Genomic DNA, 19,418 nt, shown 5'->3' with positions numbered 1-19,418 from the left:
CCTCCTGCGCGCGCGTAAACACACGCGCACACACACACGCGCGCGCGCAGTTATTCAACTCAGTAGCTTCCTTTGCTGCCTTCAGGTGTTGTCGTTAAAAAGTGGGAACATTCCCCCGTGAGAAGCTGATGGCTCTGGAGACCAGGAGCTGACAGACCAATTAAACAATAGCCTTCCTTTCAGGGCTCACTCCCTGAACTCTGGATCATATGGTGGTACCATTATTAGTAAAACATCTGAGGGAAATGAAGCAGCCATAATATAGACTTAGGCTACTTCTTTTAAAATTAGTCATGGATCCCCAAATTCCAGGTTAATTCAAGCAAAGTGAGGTCCAGTTCCACAATCCTTAACTTTTTCATGTTCTGTATTTTCTCTCAAAGTTATTACAGGTGAGAAGAGGTCCTGTATATTAAAGTTTAAATCCTTATGTTGGCAAAATTAAAAATCTTAATTTTTCTGGTGGGCATGGATCTGCATTGGGAGGAGATTTGAAAACAGAATAAACTAATAATTTAGCTGCAGCCAGGAAGATGTGGGCATGCACTTGTGCACTTCAAGCAATCACACCTGAAGTGAAGTTTTATAGGTTTTATAAAGTTGTTTTCTCCATGGAATGTGTGAAATGCTGCAGAAATGAGAATACCAATTTCTCATGCTAGACTGAGATCTAGAGACCAGCCGAGGAGGAAAATGAAAAGGTACCAATGTCTTAAAATTGTTGTGTCTGTTGTTAGGTTACTTCTGACAGAACAAAATGCAAAGAGGAAGTGGTTTTCACAGCCTTAACCGGCATGAACAGTAAAACAGAGTTCATCCTAACAACGTTGCAATAAGCTTGGTGTATCACTTTTTTTCTAAGTAGAAGAAACCCAGAGCCTGTTCTGAGAAAAGTTTGTTCTCAGAACATTTTAGTTATCATTAAACACTTTGAAGTAGGACATCTTTTCTGATTTTTGCTAAAGGTGTCTTTCAAGAGAATGCTCTTCCACCTACATTTTATTTTGAAAATAGTTTTTGAATAACAAATGGCAATGATAGTTTGGACATTGTTAGTTATTTCTGAATTATTCTGAGTTTGTACGAAGACTCACCTCTGAAAAATAACAACCTGAACAAAATTGTTCAACCATTAATAAACTGCAGACATATAGAAGTGAGTATATGTATTTTAATGAAACTTTGTGTCACATGTAAACAGGGTACTAATGAGCACCACACTGACTGGACCACTGGGAAGTGACCCAGCTGTAGAGTATGTGAGAAGTGGAGTCTCACAGATTCTGAAAGTTCAGTCAAAGTTAAAGCCTGAAATTAAAATAAGTCAAAATAAATTATATATTTTTTTACTTTTATCAAGTTTACTTTATGGAGGACAGTAAGGAAAATGACCAACTCCGATTCCAATCAGTCCACAGACATCTCTCTCATTCTCTCACACAATCACACACTTTGTGCAACTCTAAAAAATGTTCGGATTTCGTCCAAGCACCATGATGAGTTGATGAATGTCTCTGTTGAAACGAACATGTGTGCAGAATGTGGACCACGGAGTGAGATGTGACAGCTTGAGGCACAAAATGCTGTCAGGTACAACGTGTAATTGTGCTGGTGTTTAAATCAGTGGAGTGGTGGCTGTACCATCTTGTCAGCTCTGATGAATGAGGACTGGTGATAGCGGTGACGAGAGGCAAAGTCAGCGTTTTCCTCTGTCAGCTGCCTGGTCTTCAGCCCCACCCCAGACAGAGAGGGTGTCACTACAATCTGATCTTGGGGAGATCCTTTCCCGCTGGAGAAACAGGTGTGACAAAGGAAATTACTATACAACAATTACTAAGCAACAGATAATGACAGTTACTTTATTCCCACTCTGTAAATTAACAATCATTTAGAGTAGACTGATATGTCTATATAAATCTTTCATTTATTTATCACTTATGAATTGAATCCTGACTGCCCATTTTGTAATATAACCATACAATACCTGCAAATGTTTTTCGCTGTCGATTTGAGCCACGTGAAAAAGCTGAATCGAGCTGCAATGCCTGTGAAAAAATCAGTCACTCAGTAAGTTACATCATTTATGCATGTTGTATAGGCTACTGTATGTGTTTACAATTTCGCTGTACTTTGTACTTGTGTAATGACAATTATAAAGTCCAAGTCTAAATACTAGCTGCAGAAAAACTTAATAATTCACGGTCACAGTGATGGTAATAAGTTCAAATTTTCTATGAAAATCTTTGTTGTGTAAATATTGCTAATGTAGGATATAAAGTAAGTGAACACACACAGCATCTTGTTGGCCACCTGTGGAACAGGTGTTTAACACTTGCAGCTCTTATGCTCAGACATTTCATGAGTCAGGCTGTTCAGGCACGTTGTAATGTGGTGAGATTAATGCAGATGTAGGGTGTCCCATCCAGCTATTCTAGAAATCCTAAGCCCCAACAGCTGCCAGGCAAAGCGGCTGCAAGTGAAACTCCCAGCAACATGTCTGAGGATGTTGCCAGCTCATCTTCACACTATTCATGAGCCAAATGTAGGCTTAAAAAAAAAAAAAAAAAAAATCACGTAAATGTATTTTTTTCCCAAACATACTGGAATAGTTAGTATAGTTAGTTATTTAACAATGAAACGCAAAAACTAGTTTCAGGTTATTCAATGTATTTTACCGGCTATTAACAGCCAAAGATATACACATTTACATAATCACCTTGTGAACATGCAACAAAAATAACACCCCAGAGAATGAACAGATGAAGAAAATATAAAAAAACAAAATATGTACAATGAAATCTGAAAGTGTATTTGGGGACAACTGAACAGAAAATAATACCAAATATATCACCTTACTAAGCCCCTTGCAACTACAGACGAGTCCTCTTTGCAGTCAAGGTGTGAGCCGAACTGTTCTTACAGTACAATTTGTTAATATCTGTAAAGCGGCCAATATCTAAGATCATACTCTGGAAATAAAATTCTATTGACACTGAAAACAACCCATCAACAACATCAAAGAGGAAAAACCAGCAGTTAGGACATCACTGACCTATAGGTAGTCCAGGACTTGTTCTCCCAATGTAGAAGAAGAGCAGTAAGGCCATGACTATGTTTGCTAAGGCATAAACCCACTGGATAACAAACATGATCAGTATGGAGCTCAACGCCTGAAAAAAAAAAGTTCACATTACTCATGAAGTTCTCTTCATACAAGCTGAATAGAGACATAGAACAAAAAGAAAAGATGTGCATGAGTTGTGTAACCTACCCCGATCAGAGCGACCCAGTGGTTACAGAACTTTGCGTAGCATGAATCCTGCATGGATTTGATTTCAAAGCTCTGGTGATCTGCTTTCTCTTCAGCACCTGAAAAATGTAATAAAATCTCAGGCCACTAAAACGTCTATGATCTCATTTCTATCCACTTTGATCTAATGTTTGATGTGCAAAGCTCATCACCTGTGCTGTGACTGGGAGGGTCAGCTGATGAATCCTGTTCAACATGACTTATTTTTGGACAGCATTGAACTTCAGGCTCTTCTCCAGCTCTGAGCTCCTCACTGCCACACTGCACCTCAGTTTCCTCGTATGGTGGAGCTGAACTTATGTCCTCACCCCTCTCGTCTGAAGACACGTTGCTGTTTAAGTCCAAACCAAAGCTGTCCATCAGCTTCTGCTTAGCAGTGGCCTTTCTGCTCTTGCCTCGGCTCCTCAGCTCTACCACCGAGGAAGTCTTCTCAACCCTGGCATCAACACTTGAGACGGGTGGAAAGATCTGATCCATGTCCTTGGCGAACTCCAGTAAAGTGCCTTTACTCTGTGGACTCTCTCCTCCAGTCCCATAGTTGGGGAGAGGTGCTTCAATAAGAGGTGTGGAGCTCTGCCTGATAGACCGGCGCTGGCTTCTTCTGGCCAACATGACTGTGTCCCTCTTGTCATTACTCTGAAGCTGGTAGGTCATGGCCACGCTGAAGTAGGAGTAGTCAATGAAGCTGTAGGTGAGCATGAAGTTGATGGTGACAATAGGAGCCAGGACATTGACCTGGCCGATGAATACAAAGGCCATGGTCAGCAGGCTGGTCAGACAGATTGCAGCCACTGGGGTCCTGTTGGGGCCTGTCTGTGAGAGATAAAGAAGATTTTTTAATGTCGTTCCCAAAGAAAACTGACTGAAAACACCCAGCTTTGTGAAATGTTTTCATGAACCTGCACCTAAAGTTACATTTTGATCAAATGAACCCAGCAAAAGTTGAGTCTGCATCTAAAGATTGTTTGCTTCCTTTCAGTGATGTCGCAATATGCAACTACTCACACTATGGTATGCTAGTAACCTAACTTTGGCTGTCTTGTGGTCTTGTTAATGATAAAAACATCTCACGTTTTAACCACACCATGCCTCACTTCATCTTTAGAAGGCCCCATTTTCATATCGATGCTATTTTCTCCCTCAGAAGTCTCTGCCTTCATAGTATTTATTTCATGTTATTTTCTTTGGTTCTACATCACAACAAAGAGTTAAAAGCTTTGTTAATGTGTTATGTACGTGTCAGGTAGACAAAGACTCTAATGATCTGAAGTCTTTATATTTGGATGGAACACCAGTTCTAAACAGGAGAACAAAAACAATGGCTCAACAATAATCCCTTTCTTAAAAGGGAAACATCGTTTTAACATGTGGTTTGGTAACCAGTTGGCTTTCACTTCCCAGGTCCTATCACACAGTTTAAGGAGCACTGCTGTGTGCCTGGCGGCCCTCCAGAGCACACAGCGAAGCAGGGCCCAGCCCGTCGCCCTTCCTGCGTTTGTTCTGATGCTTTGATTTGGGCCAAGATGTCTAGGGCCTCATTCCAGCCCGCTGAGAGAGGTCAGACACTGCTGCCATCCAGGGAAGTCTGAGGAAAACCGGGGTGGACAGGGTCAGGACGTCAACGTGACAGTGTGCGTGTGTGTGTGTGTGTGTGTGGCAGCAGTGAGTTGTAACTCTTTGTGATTACCAGTCAGTCCTCTCACTTCTATGGAACACACTATATTTAGCCAGTCTTGTCACTGCTTCCTATTGAGTCCAGCCACAACCCCTATGCATTCAGCCTTGGCACATTTATTACTTTACACCACACTGCTGCTAATCAGAGACAATATTGCTATTACAAACTTTATGAGTCTAGCTATATAATTTACATTATAACACACTCGGTAGAAAATTTGTTAATTTCTTAAGAAGTTAGTTATAGTTATTTCTGCTTCTTTTCTGACGACTACTACTACTACTACTACTACTAACCAGAACAAAGAGATCAGATCAGATCACACCAGTTCTTAAGTCTTTACATTGGCTCCCAAATAAAGTTCTGCTACTGGTTTTCAAATCACTGAATGGTTTAGGTCCAGAATACATGACATGTTAGTAGAGTATAAACCCAGTAGAGGTCTGAGATCTACTGACTCAGGTCAGATAGTGGAGCACAGAGCTCAAACCAGACACGGTGAAGCAGCATTTAGCTGGAACAAACTACCAGCAGAACTGAAATCTGCCCCACCTGTGAGCACTTTTAAATCCAGGTTCAAAACATTTCTCTTTTCATGTGCTTATAGCTGAGCTCTTTTTAAGAAGTTTAAACTTTTTCTATTTTCTGTTACATTCTTCTTTGCTCTTGCTTTTAACTGTGTGTTTTTATGCTGTTTTTTTATTTATTAAAAAATAAATGTTTTGTCTGTTATGTCTCCACGTGTAAACAAGCTAAGTTTTTGAAATAATATTTCATTTATATGTTCATGGCCTCCAATGATTTCACAAGCTCCTGAATGGATGGCGTTTGATCAGTTGTCATGGAGATCTGCTGACATGCAAGCTAAGCAGCTGGCAGGATTTCATTCATAGCACTTTTTAGACTTCTCATCCATAAAAATGAATTATCAAAGCCTGATGCAATACTGTTGAAAGCTTCGAAAGTTGCCACTGAGTGGAACTTGAGTTGGGGTTGCTGTATGAAAAACAAATCAATACATTTAATTTTGATGACATTTTTAACCTTATTGTGTAAATGCAAAAGAATTGCAAATACTACGTAGGGCAGTAATTTTGCTTGAACTTTAGACCAAAGACAAATCTCAACTAAATTGAGCTAAATTGGGGTAATCTCAGTAGGTTAAGTTCTCAGACACACATTAAACAGGCATCCATAAAGTACTTGCAAAGTAGGTAACTTTAACTTGACTTTATAATTGTAACTTTATCCCCAACTATAATAATTATCTGAATAACTAGACAATGCCTGCCACTGCAGGATATTCAGAGCCCTGCACAGAGGAGAAACAATTTTTTTGCATCTATTGTGGAAAAAAGGTCCAAAAATGTATGCATTGAAGAGTAACTCCTGTGCATGTTACTGTGAAGACACCCATTAATGTTATGGTGATTCTAGGTATTCTTTTCATCATGATGTCAGTGTAATGAAAGAAATCCCCCCCCCCCCTTCATGGATCTGTCCAAAAAATGTGTACACCCACCCCTCTTCCCAAAAAGGCCAGAGCAGGTAAGACCCTCTCCTGGGCGATGCACTGAAGGATCCTGGGTGCTCCATACAGGCCGCCCATGCAGGAAGCCAGAGAGGAGATGTAGAGGCCCAGCAGAAAGAGGAAACCCACCAAGGAGACCTGGAGGAAGAAGGAAAACAAACAGAGGGTGGAAGAGGATAGGGTGGGGTTCAGCGCTCACAACAGCAACACCCAGTTCAGTTCCGCTGCAGCCAGCTCCTTTTGAAAACAATGAGGACTAACCACTGATGGAGAAGTCAAAGACTTTTAAGTGACTCAATGACTGTTTGAAGTGGAATCTAATCTTTTTAAAGTAAGTGGCAACTGCAGAGTAGCCTACGACGTCTCATTAAAAAGCTGTTCACCACCTTTCAATCACAATTACTTTTTATGGAAAAAAAAAGCTACAACCAGATTAGTACTTTATAAATACTTTGTATATTCATATTCCTAACTTTAGCCCAACTCTTTGTAAATTTAGCCGGTCACACCAGGCCCTCCTCACATCAGCTGTCCATAGGGAGCCTGACACATGCTCAGACGTTGTTGAGAATTCATGGGTCACACATGAAACCTCCATTCCACACACAGACTGTATCTGAATAGCATTAATGTCTTTCTTTTCTGTACGATGCTTTGAGACTCAGGTATTAAAGCAGATATCAGCTTCACGGCCGTTTCGGCTAATGCTGCGTTCAAGGCAGGCTTTTGAAACCGTAAGTTACAGCTTCAAGTCACAACTACGACTTGGTAGCGTTCCAGGTAACCCGTAGCTCGTGTTTTTACCATCCTGTTGTCTGTGAAAGTTCCCTATAACGGCCACTCGTAACTTCCGACCCGTGAACTCGTACCAGATCGAACTGGTATGACTTCACAGGAAGGAAAAACACAAAGTACGAGTTTCTTTGAACGCACCATGAGTTAGCAGCCCCCGCCCTTGTCAGGCATCAATTGGTCCTCGTGCTACGTCACCACATTCACGCGCATCCCTTGGCTGCACACACAGCCCTTCATGCCGTTCTCTCTCCTCATTGGATAACACTTGTATCCCACAAGGAAAATTTTCTCCTCGGGTTACAGCAGAGCAGAGTGACGGAGAGACTCGTGTTTAGGCTGAAATACTTCATATAAGTGATTGCTGACGGAAAATAGGACTATTTAGGACTTATATTAACAAAAACATTCCACTGATATCTGCTTTAAACTTCACAGGTCATATTAAAAAAAAAAATGTAACAGAATATAAATGATACATTGAGGCTAGTCTTTTGAGCATATGGTGCTTGTGAAGTCTTACTCCCACTCTTTGCATGTTAATACATTTCTGAAAGCCCTTCATGAGCACTGCAACAAACTAGCTGATGAGTTATAATTCAAGAGGACAGAAATCAGTGAAAGTCATCAAATTCATAAGTGACAAATCTGAATACAATATACAGGCTGCTGCGGTACAGTATCAGGCTGACACTGTCTATTAATGCTTAAATTACTTTAGTCAGTACATAGTTCAAGTGTTTTTTTCTGTTTTACTCAATTAATTACTCTATTAATTACTTTACTACACTCACTCTCAGTTGCTTTCTCTCTTGCTGCCTCCCCCTCCTCTCTCTCTCTCTGCTTCCCTCCACAGGCACACCATGTGTTGGTTTGGTTTGGTTATACTGCCTTAAGTTCTCCTTTTTGCTCCTGTTTCACATGATCAACACCTGCATACATGCACTCTTCACTCATGCACACCTTACACCACTGATTCCACTGATCCTCCACACTCCACAATGTAAACATTTTCTTGGATGGCTTAATTTGGTTTAATAAGGCATTTGTTTGAACATTTACATGGTGTTGTCTCCCTTTTTGTTGTGACCCTTTGAGCCAGTTCATGACAGTCACTTACAAATACATGTGAGACATTTTTTTCCATATAATGTAATTTGAAAAAACAGAATAAAAAGCTGAGGGTTTTACATGTAAACCATTTAAAAAGTACATACAGTCAGTGCCTGGTCTAACCACACCACATCAACAGAGTGAGGAGTCGTGGGCAATCCCCTCACCTCAACCCTTCTCTCCCTGACAGGGTGGAATGGAAACAGAGAGAGCAGTTTACCTTTTCTGCTATCAAGAAGTCATAGCGCAGAGCTTCTCTGGTGCAGATGGCCCCCAGGAGGAAGACAAAGACCAGATACAGGAACCACCTGTGGGTCACCAACAGTACATAGTGCACAGTTATTAACAAATGCTCCTTTCTCACTATTAATAGGAAAATGGTGTCATCACCACTCAACAAGAGAGTAATAGAGTCATGCTGGAAATTTGGGTTTGCTTGTTCTCCCTAATGGGATTGGAAATGGTTTCCATTTTAACAATAAGCTTCCACTAAGAGATCCGAGAGCATGACAAGAGTGAAATCTAAACATCTGAAAAATTCCCTTTCGGATGAATCATACCTTTCTTATTGCGCAACTACTTTTACTCTATCTAGGTCAGTCTGTGCACCTTCACTGTGGTTGTTGTCATGTGTATTTCATTGAGTAGTGTTGTGGTGTTTTTGTGTTGTTCAATATTAGTGCGAATGTGTGCGCTTGGGCTGTTGTCATACGAGGTGAAGACAGCCGCCAGAGTTCCCACAGGGATGTTGTGTTCAGGCCGCTGAAGATCTGAGCTCATGTTGAAGCCTGCCATTACCCCTACACACATGCACACAGACAAACCACAAAAATGTACACAACATACAATACAATGCATAATGTATTTTTAACCTCCATATGTAGCTGCAAGCAGAGCAGAGCTTGAGCATTCAGAGCACATGTGCTATTCTGAGAATTTTAAGTTATACATTTTTTATGCAGTACAACAACAAAAAGGACAAACTTACCTGTAGCAGCAGGGAAGAAGACCCCAAATACTGTGAAGAAGGTTTCTCCTGGGGTATAATCTGGCTTTGTGTTACTGCTGAGCAGATCAGCTGAATAACCAATGAAACCATGCTCTGAAACAGACAAAGAAAAAGCATCGAACTTCATATTGGGATTACCTCAAGTTGAACACAAAACTGTTAAATGACAACACGAATGTAGTGAAAAAAGCACTCTGTTTTGCATAACAGTATGTTAAATAACTTGCGACGTCAACAATTCAGTGACAACAGTGTCACATGTGCTGAAACTATGAAATAAAATAAGCTACAGCTCTCTCACATTCTCTTTGAGTGCTCTTTAAACCAAAACAAGCAGCTCTTTTCTTAAGTTTTTAAAATATATTGAGATCTGAACCTCATACATTGTATAGAAGTGATGGACTATAACCTGGTTACTCCATTGCTTCCTGCAGCTAGAGTGTGACGTAATGCAATCAGCTTCAAGTGCTTTTGGTGTGTTGTGTTGTGGTGTCATTTTCTTTGCATTTCATTATCAGCTTTAGTCCTAGATGCTTATTACTGGTGGTCAGATTGTGCACTGCATGTCCGAGAGAAGTTAAGAGGCATCAAGAAATGTAAACACATCATGTATGCAGCAGGAGATTTTCCAAAGACCTATAGCATCAGACACCAGTTTAAAATAATGCATGCACTATACAGTAGGTCGCATCATATCTGCATAGAGGCAACTTTTCCTCCTGTGACAAGACTTTCAGTAAATCACTGGTTGGATGCTGGTTCCTGAAATTATGTTCTCAATTTTTCATTCCATTGCCCATTGTCCATTGTCAACGATATAAAAACACTACTCAATTACAAACAAGTTACAAGACACACACACACTAACATTCCAGGGGAATCTCATGTTGATAATTTGAGATTGTATATTCCGACTAAATACATGACAATAGTAAGCATCAGTGCACTTTAAAAACATAGTCTGAAGACAGGTTTGTTGAGTCTAGGTCAGTTTGTTGAATGTGCGCGGGGAGATTGTTCTGTATTGATGGTGGCCATTTAAACCGTACAGTCTGGACAGCCCGCCTATGTTACAACACCGGACATTTCCCCCTTGGTTATCTTGCGATGGGAAAGAATGTGTTCTGTCAGATTAATGACATGTTTATCCAAAAGGAAGTCACCACCCCTTTCAGAAGCTCAGCAGCTTCCAAGTTTGAGAGAAAGAATGAGAGTGAGCGAGAGAGGGAGACAGAGAGTGAGAGAAAAGAGAGAAGGAACATGCTCTTTTTTTGTTTTTAGACAAAAGCCAAAACCAAAAAAAGGCTGGATATACGACTATTCCAAGTGCACATATTCAGCAGGATAGGGATTTAAGGAGGCTGTAAAACCTGACATCAAACGGGACAAAGAACCCAAACTCTTGTTCACTGTGTGACCTGGAAAGACCGCCCTCTGTCCAAACAACCAGAATCTAACAAATCCAGGACAGTCAGTGTCCATGTCTGCACCATGGGCTCCCCACCCATATTACAACATCATACTCCAACATCCAACCATGCCTAATTCTCTGAGTATTCAATTGAGGGCGTTCACATATTTATAAGGAAAACTGTCTCTATAAACACAAACTCAGTGTGTTTACTCTCAGTGAGCTCTAGTACCGGGGATAAAACTACAAACAAATATGTCTTTGAGAAAATTTTGTATATCTTCTCCATTTTCTCTGCAAACTCACACCTCCAACAGCTAGCTCTCACATGTGCATGATTGACGATGTGAGCTCTTACCTCCAAGTATATTACATACAGTGGACTTCATAGCAGGTTCATTATTTGCAAAAAGACCAAAGGAACATAGGATGAATTGGATAAGACTCTGGATTAGTTGTAATTCCTCAGCCCCCCCCAACTTCATCACTCCATACTTTCAGTTTGGCATTGCCATGAGCTTCAGCTGCTTTGTGTTTACAGCTAATTAGCTAATGTAAGTGTGCCAACATGCTGAACCAAGATGGTGAATACGGTAAACATTACAGCTGCTGAATGTTGACATGCTAGCATTGTGGATGTTGAAGTCGGTGTTTAGCTCCTCAACATCAAGATGTAGTCCTAGTCAGTAAAAAAATTACCATTATGCAAAAAGCAAGCCATCTCATGACATTATGGTGGTATCTTGCTAGATTCAGCTCACATTTATCTTTCATTTTCACAAACAGTGTAATGCGTTGCAGGATGATCTTAAGCTACTCTACTGTATGAACGTGACTTTGCTTTTTGGGCCTAGTTAAAGTTTTGAGACCAGTCTGTGGTGATGGTGTCCACATTTCAGTATGTGTACTGAGGGTCAAATGTATAGGCTCCCTTCTGAGCTGAGCATTCCTCCAATACACACTGGAATGTGTAGTCAGATTACATGAGTGTCTGAGGCTCCCCTCCATCTGACTGACCTCTAAATCTCCCACACTGACCAGTATAAAGCGCTGCGCATGGAGGACGGGGCAGGCGCTGTCATGTTACAGAGGTGGGGCACGTCGCACTGGGATGACGCAGAATTATATATTATGGTAGGATCGCAGGGTGAAATGTGGCAGTCTCTGGAGTAGCAGCAGGCCTCAGATCTCAGTTCCGGCTTTCTCCCTTTGTCATTTTCCAAAAATGTGGGTGAGTCTGGTTAACACCCTTAACCCTGAACCCAAGGAGCACATTATGGCTTCCTGTTCTGTGGGGAAAAGGCTTCAACTAAGGGGGACAGCGTAATGCGTGTCAGATTGAAATTCATCTGCGCACCACTATGTTGAATTGTTTGGTTGCACTGACAATAGGCTGGCAGTGTTACTGAGCAGACTAAATAAATGTAACTATTTACAATAGTTTAAATGGGACATTAAAGCTCCTCCTGATCCCCACTAGGAATTATAAAGCGCTGTTCTGAGATGTTTAACAGGTTGCAGCCATGTCGTTTTTCAATTCAAACTCCACCTGTCACAGTTCTCCAGGAAGGACTTGTTATGATAAGTCACTTAACAGATCCTCATGGTTGGGGAAATGAGGAAGCCAGGTCAACCCACAAGCGAGGGTTCATCTACCTACAAACATAATATCCCTAAATCTTTTGCTTATGATATTACTCCTGTTTTGCCAGTGGATCCTTGTTTTGATTAATAGCATCCCATCAGGGGTAGACATTAAAGATAGAAGACATTTTCAATTATGATGAAGAAAAATGAAAAATGAAACTAATACAAAACTAAAAGTTTTGGATTGAACCTTATGATAATTTAAAAATAATCTTCACTGTATAGAATTCACCAATAACCACACTGATTTAGTCTTTTTCCCTTAAATATTTTTGTTAGGATAAAAGCTGCACTTAATCACTGAAACCCAGGATGGTAACACATTAGAATTATCAAATAAAAAATATGTGCATGATGCATTCAAATATTTTAGAAAAGGATACAACTAATGAGAATTAGTGATTCATCCGATTATTTTCTTGATCATTTGTTTCACATTCATAAAACAACAAAACAAGACCAACACCCAGAGATATTCGGTTACAATTACTGGTCATAAAATAGAAAAAAACAAAACACTTGACAAGGTGGAAAACTATAAAAACTAAATATGCTTGAAAATACTCAAAGCAATAATATAACAAATGCTTGCCAGTTACTTTTAAATGAATTCCCAGCTGACTGGCTCAAAGTTCAGCTCCAAATCTGATCCTTGCAGTAGGAAGTGACAAGCATCAATTTTGTTTTAAAATGCCAATATTCAGTATAGCCTACTGAAAAGCCAGAAATGCCATTTCCTCTCTTGACACACAAGACATGCCTTAGTTATGGCAATGTTGCACTGTTCAAAACATCTTGATCTTTGTAAGCAGGGGACATGTTATCAAATTATGACCACATCATTTTGGCAGTGGCTCTTTTTCCTTTAGGATGTGGATCTGCAGCAAAAGTGGAGGCTAATCTGAGCTGTTTCAACTAGCTAGGGGAGCTGCTGGTCCTGTGCCAGCCATGAGGTCACCACAAAACACACAGCAGTTCTTAATTGGAAAAACCTGGAGAAGCCATTACGTTGGGTTCTCCCACAGTTCTGTGAGGAAGGCTGGAGGCTGGGAGGGGTGGAGCAGTCCAGGTTAGGGTAATGGGATGAGAGCCTGGTTTAAGTAGCACGTAGTAAGTTCCTAGAGTAGTAAAACTAAATCTTGCAAAAATTAACTACTGCCCAGCAAAGGACAGGTAGCCTGAGAGCCATATGCATGGTTTTTACTGTGTGAACACTGCATTTCATGTGATTTTATCTGTTATTAGTAATTTTAAAGTACAATGAGTGTCCTTGTGTCTGAAATGTGTTATTCACAAAAAGACTGGCTTCACTTCTGGAACACTTGGACAGGACGTTGATAATCAGTGAGAACAGGAAATGTGGGAAGGACTTCCTGAAAGCCAGCAAAAGAATACAAGCTACTCAAAAAAGGCTTCATTTCCTCATGAAATGAAAAGAAAGAGCAACAAAAATGGAAAAAGAGACGAAAGAAATAAAGAAAAAAAAATCTCCATAAACACACCTTGGATTAAGCCACAGCAGCAGAAAACAACAACAACAACAACAACAACAAAAAACACATCACCCAAGTTTTCTAGTCATTGAGGGAAAGAGTTCTCACTGGGGGTGAACACGAACACACAGGGGAGAAATGGGTTAAATATGAAGCAAAAGGTTGTTGTACACAGTCGCATAAAAAAAAGGAGCACTATTTTGATTTGATAGAATACAAGACTGAGATTGACTACAATAAGTGGTACCACAGCTACACCTACTGGTCTCCACTGGTCACAGCCATTCACAGATCTGTTCAACAGTCTAGTTCTACTCCTTCTACCATGCTGCCCTTTGGAAGCTACAAGAGTTGTTAGACCCCCTCCAAGATTGACCCTTTTATCACAATTTAATCAGCTGGTAACACACTGTAGCTCAAAAGCAACAACTGTTTTCCTAGTTTGTATTTTTACTGTAACGCATCTGATGTTTAGTGTTTTTCTTTCCATTCATCCCAAACCTGATTCCATCTTGTGCTATCCATTTCTATTTTCGGAACAAATCCTTCCAACCTGTTCATATCCCTGCTAGCATCTCAGTGCTCTTGTGCTTCCATGTCTTCCAGTTATCGGGCTGTCGGAGCAGAAAAGGCACAGGTGGTACTAATGACATTAACGAGCGCTGCATTCCAGCAGCTGCAGTGCTGCGCAGAAGTCAACTCATTAGTTCCACCTGTGTCTGACAAGTCCAAATGTAGCCAGGTTGTCACAAAGCTCTGTTCAACTTTTTCCACTGTTTTTCATCCCAGTTACATCAGCGACCCCCAAAAACTCTCCCTTCTTCATCCTGAGCACTACGCCATGGTACAGTAGAATGATGTAACCTTCACAGCCTCATCTTTTCTACCTCCACTTCTTCCCAAGAACTCTCTCTTTCACACAGACACACAATCATGAATTTTTTATATTCAAATTTAAGTTTGATCACCATGTGCCAAATCATAATTGTGTAGTAGTCTCACCTGTGCTAAAAGCTATAGGGTAGTATATTTGCTAAAGATGGATAATAGCTAATCATCTTCAGGCACATTTTAAACCAGTATATTTGGATCATTACTACACATTTAGACAGGACAATGTTGGCCAAGCAGTAGGACTCAAACTGTGTTTCTTTCCTTTCCCTGATAGAGTATCTGGTGTATGGATTTTTTTTTACATTCAGGCTATATATTTATATAATTCTACCAGTGAATAATGTGAGGATTGTTTTGGCTAAAAAAAATATCCATAAAAACTATTTGTAAACATTAAATTCTGGCTGATTATAGCAATACTGAGTGTCAATATTCATGATCCCAAGCCCTACCTGGGTCAAGGTGAGTGAAAGTGCCGATGACAAAGTCCAGTGTAGAGACAGCCAGGACAGCCAGCAGCAGCAGCTGAAGTCTGACGATCCACTTGACACCAGCCAGGTTGATTCCAAGCAGGGCCAGAAGTATCGCCACCGACATGCCGCGCACCGCCCACTGTGTCTGTAGACCCAGTAGCTCGGCCACCGACTCAGAGAAGCCTGTGATATACATGGCTCCAGCCACGCACTGCAGGGTCAGAGGCAGCATAAATAAGGAGATAAAACACTAGTTACAGTACTAAAGTATATTACAAGGACAAAAATACTCACCTGCCCAAAAACATAAAGGAGGCCCATTGTGCCCCCAACCCTGCCACCAAGGACGGTGGAGATCATGGAGTAGATCCCTCCACTCCCAACACCACAGTGCTCACAAATTCCGATTCCCGACATCACTGTCACCAAAGCAACCAGCACGACCAAGGAGACCAGGAACATCCCGAGCAGCACCCCTGTGTTTCCCTGGATGACGTCAGGAGACAAAACCACCACATACTGTCACTCATGCACATGCACATGCTTTTATGTAAATCTGCTACATCTTAGTTAACTTTAAGGCTTTTTCATTTCTGCTGATTGTTCGTTCATTTTATGTTCTACTTATGTTAGTATACACACACATAACAGTGATATTTTAATTCTTATCTTTAAAAAAAAATGGAATCCGTTTCAGTGTTTAAAACCTACAATGTTCTTTAGCAAAATAGTGTTTGGTTTCATACCACTCCAAGCTGCCAAAGGGGAACTGCTCAACTTTAATTTTCACTTCCTCATACCTTCATCTGAGCCTTGGTAAAACCTGAGGTTAATGGAGTAAATTGTCCCCTGTACTGTACACAGTGTCCCCATGCACCTTTGTCTCGCCTTTCCTCAGTTCTTGTTCTATACCTCTATACAAAACGAATGAAGTGCCAAAAAGTAAATAAATAAATAAACAAGCAAGAAAAATTAGGGACAGGACATTATCATTTGCATCTGCTGAAGTCTGGGTCATCAGCACAGGCAAAACATCTTTGCTGAGCAACAATCTTTCCCTCTCCTCGTAAGCAAGTAGGTCATGATAAGAAGCATCTGGATAAGAAACTCTATCTCTCACATGGAAGACTATATTTTATCCATCAAACTTACTCAAAACGGATGCAGCAATTAAGAGTAGAGAGTCTTTGTAGCTGTTTTCCTGTGATGACACATGCACATTACAGTGTTCGGGGTCGAGTGACACGGTGACACATGCTTAATGATGGCTGCAGCTAAAAATAAAAATCTAAAGCTTCAGCAGAGATGAGCACAGATGTGAAAAAGCACACACTGTTACCAGATATTATAAAAATGTAAGTAATGTAATGTAAGTAAAAAAAAAAGTGCAAAACATCCAGTCCTGTCTGTTTCCTCCCTTGGCCCACTCCTTTCATCAGCAATGAATGGATGGATCAGTCTACAGTAGTGCCCCCTCACTGGAGCCAATATCATCAATAAGTTGGACTGAGTTCTTGTTTTTATGTGGAACATGGAGACTCTGTACTGTTTACAATGATGGAAGAATTACAACAATTAAGTAGCCTTTCCAACAGTGCTTGAATGCACCACTCAGTCTATGAAATATAACGGGACATCTACCAAATAATGTGTTTTGGAGTACTGAAGTTGACTTCATATGTTTATTAAATTATTTATCTTTTTTATTAGTTATTTATTTTAGTTATTGGGTGAAGATGTTGAATCTTAATCGTCAGGTGTCCAAGACAAGAAAAAAAGATCCAACCAAGGAGATGCTGGATAATTTATTGTTTTGTTTTGGTCTTACTTTTACTAACATGGAGAAGGTGTGCACTTTGTTCTGACTGGCCAGGTATGGCAGTAGAGATGTCCATGCACATACAGTAAGAAAAAGCATGAACTCACCACCAGGTAGCCAGTACGCAAGAATAAAACCACTCCAAAAATGTTAATCATGCAGGTGGTGAAAACTCCATCCCAGGTGCCAAACAAGACCGGCTCCCACACAAACACTTTGATCCTCCACCACGGTTGGCTTGACTGCTGGAAGCCCTGTAGACACAGGAAACACCACTGTTACAGCAATGGAGTTTTGTTTTTGTTTTTTTAATAATGGAGCATTTTACCAGCAACAAGTCATTCTTATAGGCGACATATAACTTCCATCATCACCTCACCTGCGCATCCTCATGAAACAGGTCATGGACATGTGTGTCTGCATTGGAGACGTCCTCCTTCACCAGTCCTTCTGCATCTCTCTCCTGGTCACCTGTGTGCACAGTCCAGCTGAATGGCAGGGTGTCCATATTGTCACCTCCAGGTGTAAAGCAGGTGTCCCCTCTCAGGTGGCCCTGCTTGTTCATATGTTAATACAAACAACAACAAAATAATCAACTGTTAAATTCATTAATATAAATAAATGGCAACATTAGTTCACCCTGTTGGCGAAGTTCTATATATAGGCTACTGTATATAGGAAGTCAGCCGAGTTGGTCCTGACTGACGGTAAATATTAGTCTGTCTATCCTGGTGAGGACACCCGGATACAGCTGGGTGTGCTCCTGACCCACACGTCAACGAGGAGTGACGGATACTTCAAGGACAGTTCAAATAATACCTCAGTCCTATAATATGACAAAATATGGTTATTATTAGCTTTAAATACTGACACATTGTAGGTTTTATCTCACCTTTTAGCTATAAAATAACAGCTTTATCTTCTTTCTTTTTAACCGTGTGCTTGTAAAAGTTAGCCGCCGTACTGATAGGCTGTGTTATCTCAACCCGTGTCCCCACCGGGGGTCACACAGCTTCAGACACCGTCGGACTCGGAACAAAACCTCATTGACTAACAATTCAATTTAAAGTATCCTACAGTAGAAAAGTAAATTGTTCTGCCCTTTCTGCTCCAATCTTTTTAGAGTCACGTTTTAATTCCACTGCACACACCTCGGTTACTTGATTAGGTCAAAATAAGTGTCTGGTTAAGTGGGTTCAAGATTTAATCAGCCATGTGAAAATAATTTGATAAGTACCGGTAGCCTAGCTCTGTTTTTACGACAGCTTGTATGACACAATGTATGCAGGACTCGCTACAACACGGTCCAAACTTTTCACCTCAGCCTTACCTTGCACAGAGAACCATGTCACTCCATGATGAAACACAAACACCAGAGTTCACCTCTAGAAACCAATGATACATCAGTTCATTATTCCATTGTGCTTTGGTATTGTGATAAATCCAGTCAGTATGGACAGAGAGACAGAGCTCCCAGCTCCTTCTGCTGTTAACACCGTGTTTGGTGAAACGTCAGCAGGCAGCCGTGCATAAATGTGTTTGGTTACCTTCCAGGGTGTGTTGCTGCTTTGCACAAGGATCCTGTGTTAGTCTTGGCAAGCCCTCTAGGTTGACTAATGATTAAAGCTGAAAAATGCATGCACGACTCAACAACCTTATCTTTTTAATTGTGAAATTCTTTCCTTGAACTTTCTATGGGAAAAGGAGATGTGTTGAACCATGAGGATATTTATAGGCCATTTTTTTCTGTCAGCCAACCATACTCTACTACAGTGCTAGAGAAAGTGACTTGCTGACAAATCCTGAGTATATTTGTGGATTCAACAGATTTTATTTTTATATACGTACAAACATTGAATGGTAGTGTAGTAGTAGTAGTGGAGAACTGGAGAAGTTGTATATTTTGATGGAACAGCAAATTAATCAAAGTGTCATATCTTCAGTGTTGTCCCATGAAAAGATATAATAAAATATTTACAAAAATGCAAAAATGTGAGGGGTGTACTCACTTCTGTGAGATACTTAGTGTGTATATATATATAAAGAAGTACTTTTTGCTGCATTTTTTTTGTTTAACATCCTGCTAAAAATAAATATAGGATTTACAACTGTCACACAAAATATGATGTTCTGTCAAACACATGTCACTGTGTAGTCTAAGAGGCAGAGCTTGCCCTTTTTTTCTAAACAAATCCTTCTCAACCAAGTCTCAGACAACAATATAAAAAAATAAAATAAAACTAAATCA

The 19,418-nt window shown here is 40.5% G+C and overlaps 1 protein-coding gene across 1 annotated transcript; it reads right to left on the bottom strand.

Annotated features, from left to right (window-relative positions):
- Positions 1 to 1,151: 1,151 nt before the first annotated feature.
- On the bottom strand, positions 1,152 to 18,690 carry slc12a8 (solute carrier family 12 member 8). The gene is made up of 14 exons (XM_083997200.1): positions 18,501 to 18,690; positions 17,550 to 17,726; positions 17,278 to 17,424; positions 15,646 to 15,837; positions 15,331 to 15,562; positions 9,413 to 9,526; positions 9,137 to 9,224; positions 8,645 to 8,732; positions 6,511 to 6,657; positions 3,463 to 4,123; positions 3,272 to 3,369; positions 3,053 to 3,170; positions 1,985 to 2,045; positions 1,152 to 1,789 (listed from the first exon to the last, which is right to left on the bottom strand). The coding sequence occupies exons 2-14, from the start codon at positions 17,676 to 17,678 to the stop codon at positions 1,621 to 1,623; spliced, it is 2,244 nt and encodes a 747-aa protein (XP_083853326.1). The 5' UTR covers positions 17,679 to 17,726; positions 18,501 to 18,690; the 3' UTR covers positions 1,152 to 1,620.
- Between the last annotated feature and the right edge of the window lie 728 nt (positions 18,691 to 19,418).

Source organism: Trachurus trachurus (genome assembly GCF_905171665.1).
Source record: "Trachurus trachurus genome assembly, chromosome: 21".
NCBI lineage: Eukaryota > Metazoa > Chordata > Actinopteri > Carangiformes > Carangidae > Trachurus > Trachurus trachurus.
Note: the sequence above shows the minus strand (reverse complement) of the source record. Positions and strands in the feature narration are given on the sequence as shown.